This window comes from Tiliqua scincoides, chromosome 5 (assembly GCF_035046505.1).
Source record: "Tiliqua scincoides isolate rTilSci1 chromosome 5, rTilSci1.hap2, whole genome shotgun sequence".
Classification (NCBI taxonomy): domain Eukaryota; kingdom Metazoa; phylum Chordata; class Lepidosauria; order Squamata; family Scincidae; genus Tiliqua; species Tiliqua scincoides.
Genome location: NC_089825.1, coordinates 103,516,827 through 103,527,842, shown reverse-complemented (window position 1 = coordinate 103,527,842; position 11,016 = coordinate 103,516,827). Strand labels below are relative to the sequence as shown.

Sequence of the window (11,016 nt, the reverse complement as noted above, 5' to 3'; positions counted from 1 at the left end):
CAGCCAAAATATCTGACTGTGTGAAAATATAATAATAATAATAAATATACTGTATTATACAATTGTTATAAGTAATAATTATGACACATATCTGTGGGTCTACAGAGCAATGGTGGTTGTTCAATGTATATGATCTCAGATAGCATTTTCTGAGCCTCAGTATTAACTTCATTTCAGAAGAGGGATTCCATATTACCAGCATGCCCTCTCCTTGATGTTTGCCATTCACGAGATCAATAAAAATCCCAGGCTCTTGCCCAACACCACCTTGGGATTCCACATCTATGACAACCTGTTTAATTCAAGGAGCAACTACGAAAGAATCCTGGACCTCTTATTCACACAGCCAAAGTTCGGCCCCAATTACAAGTGCGATAGGAAAAATGTGTTGTCTGTCATTGGGGGATTCACTAAAGAAAACTCCCTCCAAATGGCCAATATGTTCAATGTCTACAAGATTCCACAGGTATGTGTATGGGGCATGGTTGGGCACTTTCCGTGTAGATTTAAGGCCCAATCCTATCCAAATTTCCAGCATTGATGCAGCTGCAATGCAGAACCAAGATAAGGAAAGTTCCCTTACTTTGAGGAAACCTCCGTAACCGAGTTGGCACAGCTGCATCAATGCTGGAAGGTTAATAAATACTGTTAATAATAATAATAATAAGGTTGGATAGGATTGGACCCTTTCTCTTCAGATAAATTACAGTGAAAAGCCTTTTTATTATACAGCAACAGGGGACTGTTATTTATAAGCATAGTCACTGTATACCTCATACATTTCTATGACTTGTGCTCACTATATTACATTTGGTCAGAGACATCTTCATGCATGCATTTTCATAGTAGCATTTTAAATTTCACTGAAAAGTTGCTGCATTTTCCTTCTTATGACTGGAAAAGGAAGAACGGAAAATTGAACTTGTCACTTTGGAAGCTGGAAACATTTTCAAGACCCACAGCTGTGTCCTGTGGGCCTTCTATAACAGTGGGACTCGCATCCTACTGGAGCAAAAGACTCTTCCACCGTGCCAAGATTGCATGACTGCCAGGCCATTTGAGGCGGCTGCTGCAAGGCAACTGTAGCCTGCTGCTGTGGATACCCAGACAGCAGCAGGGCTTGTAGACTTGTGTGGAGGGTGGTTCATGGGTGGGGACAGGAAGGAACCAGGGGGATGTTGAAGGCAGGAGGGGTGGATCCAGTGTCATTGACTTTCACCGGATCCTATCCCTCATTTTGCAACCCATCTGCCGGCTCTTCTGGGCATCCACCAGCCAAATGGCTCATGAGGGTCTGAGGAGATCCATAGATAAGTGGATGGCCTACATACCTCCTGCAGACTATCTGATCACTCCCTTCCACCATTGCAGGCAGTGTTGTCCATTGGCATGGCTGCACGCTATAATGTAGTGGGGGAACAGGATTGGACTGTCAGTTATACTCCTGCAGTGTACATTTCATTGATTGGATGAAAACATACAAATTAACAAAGAGTACAGGAGGTCCATGTTATCCACGGAACTGGCACTAGCTGATTTCATAATGTGCTGTACTAAACCAGGCCCCCCTCAAGCCCTCCAAACCTAATCAGAGCTGTGCTCCAGTCAGGTCCAGAGGCTTTTCTCAGACTCACAGATGCTTCTCTCTCCACAGAGAGGCCTCAGAGTATACATGTGTTGGGAATTACAATGACCATTGCCCTCTGCTTCATGCCGGGGGTAGGGTGGGAGGATTGCTTCAATGGGCCAGCCCTCAACCTCTACCTGGTCACCAGCCATCCTTTTATATACTTAGCCTTCCTGAGTGTCATCAGGGTCTTCTAATTGCCCCACCCCCTTTCTATTCCACCTTTTCATCCCACCATAGCCCTGCCTGAGGCCATTCCCACTTAAAGGGCCTTTCAGCTGCCATGTCCTTACCACCATGGCTTGTTCATTAGATGTCCAATGAGCAGGACCTGATGAAAGGTGAGACAGAAATATTCTCATCAATATGATATTAAATACCTGTGGGATATAATCAAAGTAGAAAGAAGAGAAAGATGTATGACTGAATCATTTGAGAAACCATGTCAGTGGAAACCTGTTATATCTTCTAGATATAGGTAATGTTCTTCCTTTCTCTAGTTCACTTATGGTATAGCTGAGAGGCCGGGCAGTGGAAGAACAGACTTTCCTTCCTTTTACTGGACTGCACCAAGAGAATCTCTCCATCACATTGGGGTTGTCCAGCATTTCCCTAGCAGGAAATTTCCAATGGACATGGATTGGCCTTGTGGTTTCAGATGATGATGATGGAGAAAACTTTGTTCAGAGTCTCACACCTCTACTTTCTCTGAACAGCATTTGCATTTCATGGTTGCTGAGGAATGAAGACCAACCATATTTTGATGAAAGTTATTTTTCAAAAATTGAGGAGGTTCAATCAACCATGTTAATAACTGAAGTCAAAGTGATTGTTGTGGGTGGGGACTCAAAGTGGCTCATGTGGTTTACAAATTACATAGAATTTATGGATTCTAATCAAGGGACCTATATAGGGAAGGTCTGGATCATGCCACCTAACTGGGCTATTGGTGTCATTGGCGAAGCATTGGCAGGGACAAACATTTTACATGGAACGTTCTCTTTCTTATTTCACACAAATGCAGTACCAGAATTTGAAGACTTTCTTCTGATGTTAAAGCCTGATGAGACACTCAGGAACTTTCTCTGTATGCTATGGGACTTGGAATTCATATACTGTCAAAAATGTAAAGGGAAAAATAAACTGAGGAAACCGCCCATGTCCCTCTTTGAGATGAGTATGTCTGGTGAGAGCTATGGTATCTACAATGCTGTCTATGCTGTGGCACATGCCCTGCATGACTACATTCTCTTGACCAAAAAACGAGCCCTGCAACACAGAAGCAAATCCAAAACTTTCATTGTTCAGCCATGGCAGGTAAAATCACTGTTAGAATGAACATGAGTTGATGTGATGTGGTGGATATAACAGTGAGCTGAGGTTTAGGACTGAATGGATCTCACCTCTCCATTATCACTAAGTGTTGTTAGGCAAGGCCCTCTCTCTCTCTCTCTCTCTCTCTCTCTCTCTCTCTCTCTCTCTCTCTCTCTCAACTCCCCAGCTGCAATGTGGGGATAATTTGTGATCTTCCCTGATGTCTGAAATCACACAGCAAACTGGTCAGTAGAAAACCTACTGCAAGAAAGTGTGTACAGAGTCAGATAAAAATAGCCAACATGAATGAGTACGTGTTGAATGTTGTCTAGCTGATAGGAAAGTGAGAGAAAATTCTTATTCCTACCCAAGTCAGATCTAAAATATTGAATAGCGGAATGGTTGAATCACTGCATGTTCTTACCAACTTTGTTAGATTCACTAATGTTGCTAAAGAACACCCCAGAAGATATATACCCCAGTAAATTCACACTGACAAGAAATGATGGCATGGTGGAGAGCTGACAGCTGTCTTAATGGAATCTCTTTCTATGCACTTCAGGTGCAATGATAAAAATGGCATCAGGATGCTAGACTATATGCTTAGTGATTATTGCTGGTAGCTAATGCCTGATTCTATCCCCATCCCAAGTGATGTGCTTTACAAATGTCATAAAGCAGCCTTTCCCATTGAGCGCAGTGGGCCCACCAGTGGGAAGGCCATAGTGACCTCTTGTGCACTTGTGGGCCCATTGATGCTCGCTGACGCAGCTAAGCCCATGTAGGGGGTTTGAGGGAGGAGGGAGGGGATGTACCATGGTAGGGGTGGGTGGAATGGGGAAGAAGTGTGTTGATAGAAAGTGATGGGGGAGGAGGGAGAATCAATAGCGTGGCAATCGCCAAATCCCAGCCCCATTCCCAGGCCTGATTCACCTGCACAGAACAACACCGACTTGCACCAGTGATTGACCTGGTGTGGGTCTGAGTTTTCCTGTAGCAGCTTCTAGGATGTACACAGGGTCGGGGGGACAAATGTCCCCTTACCCTCAGGAGACCACCAGCAGACAAAAGTCCCCTGTGGAATGCAGTGAAATCTGCATTGCTTTACTGGCACTTAGGTAGGATTGGCTGTAACTGAGCTGTTGCATGACCAGTAGGAACTTGCACTTGTACCACTGGGATGTGGGTTACCTAGTTTCCCAAGGTTCCCCTGTTGAGGTGTAGCTCTTTCTGCCACAAGGCATGCTTTTCTGAAGGGTTTCTGAGATATCTTGTGCAGTGGGCAGAAAGCATTGGAAGTTCCCAATCTGTTTGAGCGGGATATCTGTGAGTGCAGTCCTGCTTGCATTGTAGGATTCAAATTCAAAAAATTTCAGTCCAATCCTAGGGTGCCAATCCTAGGGTGTCACAAAATGGGATGCACCATAGAGCGTAGCCCTGCCACCACCCTAAACCATGAGCAGCCATGCCAAGCAGCAATGACGTCTGCAGGAGTCCCAATAGTGGGCGGAACAGGGCAGGGACTGGGGTGGGGATGAGAATCTGTTCAGGGCAGGAAGGAGGCACTAAGCAGCAATAGCAGCTCCACCGATATTCTATCCCATTTCCCTGCCTTGATACACCTACCTGAGTTCACTTGGACTTGCACCCGTAATATTGCTAGTGCAAGTCAGAGTAGAACCACTGGACAGCAGAGACTTACCCTGGGACAAGGGAACTTTGACTAATCTAGGAGAGACCGCCATCATTGCCATCCCAACGTAATGAAGCTTGTATACTGGGAGTTCAGTTGCATCAGCAAGGCGGGGGGGGGGCGATAATTTTGATAGATTCTGTTAATGGTATTTTGTCCCACTCTAGCTCCACCCTTTCCTGAAGAACATCCATTTCAACAATGGTGCTGGGCATCAAGTCTTCTTCAGAAATGGAGAATTCATCTCTGGCTATGATATCATCAACTGGATCACTTTCCCCAATCAAACCTTCCTTAAAGTCCCTGTTGGAATGATTTCACCCAGCCAAGAATTCACTATCAATGATGATGCCATTGTGTGGAACAAAAGACTGAAGCAGGTTTAGATATACTGTAAATCTGAATTTGGAATATGTGTTGCATGGTTATTTCCCATTTTATCTATCCCATTTCTCCATGAACAATTGATCATATGTATGTTTTCATCCTCACCAGTAGGGCAAGCAGTTGCAAATTCAGTTCCTAGTTCAGTCCTATGAGTTGCCCTCTCCTACTTTAATTAGACTTCTCATTCGTTGTTTTTTTTTAATGTCTCCTTGCCTAAAGGGCCATGATCAGTTTCTTTGTTAGATCTTATTTTGCAGTGTATAAAAATATGCTTTGCGTAATTCAGCTGTGCTGTGAATGAGTTCATTTGCACAGCTCTGCCAACAACAGGACCATCCAATTTTTTTTACTGATTAGGTGCCACCCCATTCCACATGCGTTGAAAGCTGTCATCTTGGATACAGCAGGAGAGTTGAGGAGGGAAAGCCCATTTGTTGCTATGATTGCACCCCATGCTCAGAAAACACAATTTCTAATCAGACAGGTAAGTGCAATCATAGAATTGGTAGATGGTGACATTGTCAAAGACTTCTTGACATTTTGAAAGATGGGCCCTAGCACCGAGTGAGTGCAGGGCCACGGAGCATCGGAGAGGTAAGTGGAGGCATGGGTGGAGGCGGAGAGGAGGTGTTCTGGGGGAGGGAGCAGGGAGGAAGTGAGGTGGGACCAGTAGAACAAAGCTCTACTGGATCCAGGGCCTCCATGTGGGGCTTGCTGCCCTATGTGGAGGCCCTTGATTCACCGCTGACCTGTGGATTGGCAGTGAATCGAGTAGGCCCATTGCGGGGCTGCACTCTTTACCTGGGGGAAGGGGACTAAAGTCACAGGATGCGGCAGCAGCCATTTTCTGGGCCGCTACAGCCCTGCGCCCTGGGCAGCTCAGGATTGGGTTATCAGTCATTTGTTGGTAAGAATCTTCAAGTTACTTCAAGTTTATTTTCTTGACCTCAGAGTTTATTTCCAAAAAGGTAAATAAAATGACAGCCAATCAAATGCCCAAACAAAATAATTCAAAAAGAAAAGTGGATACCAAGATGAGGTATCGAAAAATCAAACTGCATTTCAGTCCAATTATTCTCTCAGATGGTTAGAAGTAATCAAGACAGATCTAAGAAGCCCCATTGAGGACAAGGCAGTGGTGGAGTAGGTAAGTTATAATCAATCAATCAATCAATCAACAGCCAGGGGCTGTATCAGCACTGCTGCACAGTCTGGGCCAGCATTGGCTAGGATTGGGCCGGGCAATGCTTGGGAATTCATTGCCAGTTTCATAATTTGTATTCCTCATAAACCACTTGGGATGTGCCAAATATGAGGAATTGTGAGGTGAGATTATGGAAGATGCTATGCACTGGGGACTGTATGTCTTTGATCTTGCCCTCAACAAACATGGCTTTTCGTAATCATGTGTCTGTGGTTCTTGGTAACTCACATAATGTGGACTCATCCTTTCCCCATGCTTTTGCTGCTCATTTTGATTCTCATATTATACACTCCTTTCCATTCTTCCCATTGACTATTATGGGGCTTACTTCTGAGTAGACACGCCTAGGATTGGGTATCAAGTCCATTGTTTGCCCTGTGTGCTGACTGGGCAGCCAGAGAAGCCTGGAGGAGATCTGGGCAAGAACAAGGAGTGAGAAGGAGGGAGCCAGGGGCAGGCAAGCAGGAAGGAAGCCAGTGGGCCTGCTGAGGCCACCAGCCTAAGAATGGGCTGGCTGAGGGTCCACAAAAGTCCCTTCTCCTTGCCACAGTTGCCTGCAGCTCCCCAGCATGATCCTCCCTGCCTTGCCTTGCCTTGCCTTGGCCTCTCAGAGGAAGGGTGCTGGGCCACAATCCTATCCACACTTTCCTGGGAGTAAGCCCCATTGACTATAATGGGACTTACTTCTGAGTAGACATGCCTGAGCTGGGCTGGGCTTTCAGGTTCCTCTCCAACCCCACTTTCCTGGGAGCAAGCCCCATTGGCTATAATGGGACTTACTTCTGAGTAGACATGCCTAGGATTGGGCTTTTGGTCACACTTTTCTGAAATACAGGAGCAGCAATGGGGGGGGAGAATGTGATGCAAGTGATTCTGGACCTTTGGAAGGTGCAGACAAGTGAGGGAGGGACAGTAGGAGAGGTGCTAACTGCAATTATGAGATGGGGGAATGTGTCTGTGGGAGGGGCTGGGGTGGGGGAGAGGAGGAGAGAGAAGTGCCAATTGCCTGCTCATTTATTTGAGAGAAAGAGTGCAACCAAAAGCCCAATCCTAGGCATGTCTGCTCAAAAGTAAGTCCCACTAGGCACATCCCCCCATATTCCCCCCCAGTCTTTGGCTGCAATCCTTACCACACTTTCCTGAGAGTAAGCCCCATTGAACAAAATAGGACTTATTTCTGAGTAGACCTGGTTAGGATTGTGCCCTTTGTCATGTAATGATTTAATTGTATTAATTATATTAATTAAAATTAAATGTAATGTAGTAATTTAATGTAAGTAAAAAACTGGGAGTGTCCCTTGACAATTTTAGTGCCTTGACAGTGTGCCATGAGCTGAAAAAGGCTGAAAATGGCTGCTCTAGTAGAAACCCTCTTGACTGCAGAATCCTCATATCAACAGGGTCGTTTCACTCCATAGTCCCTGATAAATCCCCTTGGCAAAGAACATGAGACTCAATTTCCTCATGCTGATGGATCGTACTGCATGTTAATGCCTCTTTAAAGCACTTGTAATAATTTTTTTTCATATACAGGGTGTCCATAAAGTCCGTGTGCACTTTAAATAATTTATAACTTTGTAAGTATTTGTGCTAGAAAGAATCTGTAAAAAGTATTAGAAAGAAGAAAATCTATATTTTTTTAATGTTTTATTGTACTAATTAAGTTTCAACATGTCCACCATCATTAGTAATACAAAGGGTAATACGACTTTGTGGTTCTCCAAAAACGTTTGCCGATTGATTTACAGTAATGCCTGAAAGCACATTAGCTATTTTAGCTTTCAAGTCGTCTAATGAACGAGGTTTACTTGCATACACAATTGTTTTCACATGTCCCCATTAAAAAAAATCTAATGGAGTCAAGTCTGGCGAATGTGGGGGCCAGACCACAGCTTATCATGGACAGGCCCTGTCTCTTTGAATTTCTTCATCCGTTTGGTAACAGAGTTCCTATGAGGTGGTTCTTTACTGTATTCAGTTCTAAACTTTCTTTGTACAGCAACAGTAGATTTCAGTTCAACCAACCAAAGGACACAGTTTACTTTTTCTTCCGTTGAAGCCATGGGTCATGTAATTCTGAAAAAGAAGTATTTTTAAAGTTTAGCAAAATTGTTAAAAATATTGTGTTGAAGAAATGCTCAATAATTTTATTAAAAACTAGGTACACTAAGCTTTCTACTACATTTTACAGATTCTTTCTAGCACAAATACTTATTTGTTATAAGTTATTTGTTATAACTTATTTGTTATAAGCACAAAGTTATAAATTTTTTAAAGTGCACACGGACTTTATGGACACACTGTATAATCTCACTGATCTCTAATTTAACTTTAAAAAAAAATAATCAAAATTAATTGAAAACTAAATGTTTTTGACAATTTATTTATTAACTACCAGGCTGTATGACTGAAAGCAGCTCAGGAACAAATATGTCCTTTCAGATGCAGATCATTGTGTTCCATGTGCAGAAAACCATTATTCAAATGAGAAGCATGATCAATGCATTCTGAAAACTCAATCCTTCCTTTCCTACCAAAAGCCCCTGGGCATTGTGATGGCTTCCCTTGCCATTTCCTGTGCTGTGATCACAGGTCTGGTGATGCAAACCTTCCTCAAGAACTGGGATACTCCCATTGTGAAAGCCAACAATCAGAACCTCACATGTGTTCTTCTCAGCTCCATCCTGCTTTGCTACCTCTCTTCCCTGCTATTCATTGGGAAACCTGGAAAGATGACCTGCATTCTGCGACAACCAGCATTTGTCATCAATTTCTCTCTGGCTATTTCTTGTGTATTGGCAAAAACTATCATGGCGGTCCTTGTCTTCATGGCCTCCAAGCCAGGAAGCAAGATGAGGGCGTTTCTAAACCAGAAAGTGACCAACTCCATTGTTATGACCTGTTCCTTCATTCAAATAGGTATCTGTACAGCATGGCTGTCATCTTCTCCCCCATTCCCAGATTCTGACGTGCATGCAGAGATTGGGCACATCATACTGGAATGTAATGAAGGATCCCTCATTATGTTCTATTGTGTCCTGGGCTACATGGGCTTTCTGGCCACCATCAGCTTCACTGTGGCTTTCCTAGCCAGGAAACTACCAGATGCTTTCAATGAAGCCAAGTTCATCAGCTTCAGCATGCTGGTCTTCTGCAGCGTTTGGATCTCCTTTTTCCCAGCTTATCTGAGCACCAAGGGGAAGACAGTTGTGACAGTGGAAGTGTTTGCCATCCTGGCCTCCAACACTGGGCTGTTAGCTTGCATCTTTTTCCCCAAATGTTACATTATTGTTCTAAGAGCTGATCTCAACACCAAGAAACTGTTAGAGAAAAGAAATTAAGGACATTGATTCTAAAAGGCTAATTATTTGCGATCCTCTGTATGTATCTGGGATAAACAACTGTACTTATTACAGAGGAGCTTAAGAAAGGTCCTTGTAAAAAAGGTATTGCAAAGTACTTAAAGTGGGGTGTATATTGGGACTGATACTAAAACCATTCAGATTCTTCAGATGGACCAGAACATCACCTACCAGATTGCTGACAGAGACAAAGAGATGGAAGCACAGAATTCCTGTTCTGAACCATCTACATGGACTGGCAATTTGTTTGTAGCCCAACTGAAGCTGACTTGGCATTGAACACTCTTAACAAGCTGGTGGCCTTATTGGAGGTGCCCCCCCCCCGTTTTAGAACTCCTTTCCCAGAATAACCGCTATATCATCTGCATTTGCAGTCTTTATGAAGTAGGGGTGTATTGATTAAATAAATGAATATAGAAAGATTTGTTTCTCTTTTGTTCGGGGAGGGCTGTGAGTCACACACCAGCAGATCCTAAGTTTTGACCAAGCTCAAAAGATTTGCCACCGCTGGCTTAGTTTGGTCCCTTCTCTCCATTCTAAGAGTGAGAGATCACACTGCAGTTGCTCATGGGTAAAGGAAAGGCACTCTGTTCATGCTCAGAAGTACTTCATTCTATTTCATAGCCACTGCCTTAAAAAGGGGACTTGGCCAGAGATGGACCATTTAGTAGTGCTATATGAGCCTGGATAACTGAAAAATAGCATGACCCAAACCAGCACTAACTATAAGGGCTGTTGCTGGTGTACTTACACCACAACTGAGATGGTGAGAGTTTCTGTCTCTGTAAACATGTAAAAATTTACCAATGCGCTTAACATTGCTGGGACTCGCATTCCTCGGTTGTGAGAAGTACTTCACATCTCAGGGCCTGAGTCTGAGAGGGAGCCTAACCCATACATAAGTGCCAACGCTGGAATTGTTTTCATACAACTTGCTTCTGCAGTCCAAGAGCTAGCCTCAGTTTACATAGACATGCCTGTAGAAGAGACTTAACCATTGAATGATAAAGAAATTTTACCTAAACCACAGGAAAGGAAATAGAAACCCACAAAATCAATGAAAATACACCTCAAGACAAATTGAAGAAAAGGAAAGAAGGACCACAGAAATGCAGGCATCATCTGGAAGGAGGCAGGCTGCTTCTCAAGAGTAGTTTGCGCATTTTGGCTGGTTTCATCTTGCATGCATTCCAGGTCAGGCTATGTACATGGGGCAAAAAGGCTTTAATCATTCTATCGCACAGCTTGGTAAATGTGCTTTTGCCTGGATGGAAGCCTATCAAAAGAGGTCAGCATCTTTGTGGGAAAAGCAGGGCCTGGAGAGCTACACAGTGTTCTCTTCCCAAGAGGTCACTCACAACAGAGAGTAAGGCAGGCACTTGGAAGACAGGTTGCTACTTTGGTCAAAGAAATCCAAAGTGAGGTTATA

General features: G+C 43.7%; 1 protein-coding gene across 1 annotated transcript; it reads left to right on the top strand.

Annotated features, from left to right (window-relative positions):
• The first annotated feature begins 214 nt into the window (after positions 1-214).
• On the top strand, positions 215-9,566 carry LOC136652758 (vomeronasal type-2 receptor 26-like). Its single transcript, XM_066629681.1, has 4 exons — positions 215-466; positions 4,802-4,990; positions 5,379-5,505; positions 8,668-9,566. Exons 1-4 carry the CDS (start codon positions 215-217, stop codon positions 9,564-9,566), a joined length of 1,467 nt encoding a protein of 488 aa, XP_066485778.1.
• The last annotated feature ends 1,450 nt before the right edge of the window (positions 9,567-11,016 follow it).

Bases quoted from the DNA above. Each gene is read 5' to 3' on its own strand.
- LOC136652758 (XM_066629681.1), top strand. From the start codon at position 215: ATGTTTGCCATTCACGAGATCAATAAAAATCCCAGGCTCTTGCCCAAC. The intron at 467-4,801 runs GTATGTGTATGG...GTCCCACTCTAG, and splicing joins ATGTCTACAAGATTCCACAG to CTCCACCCTTTCCTGAAGAA. The intron at 4,991-5,378 runs GTGTGGAACAAA...TTTACTGATTAG, and splicing joins CTATCAATGATGATGCCATT to GTGCCACCCCATTCCACATG.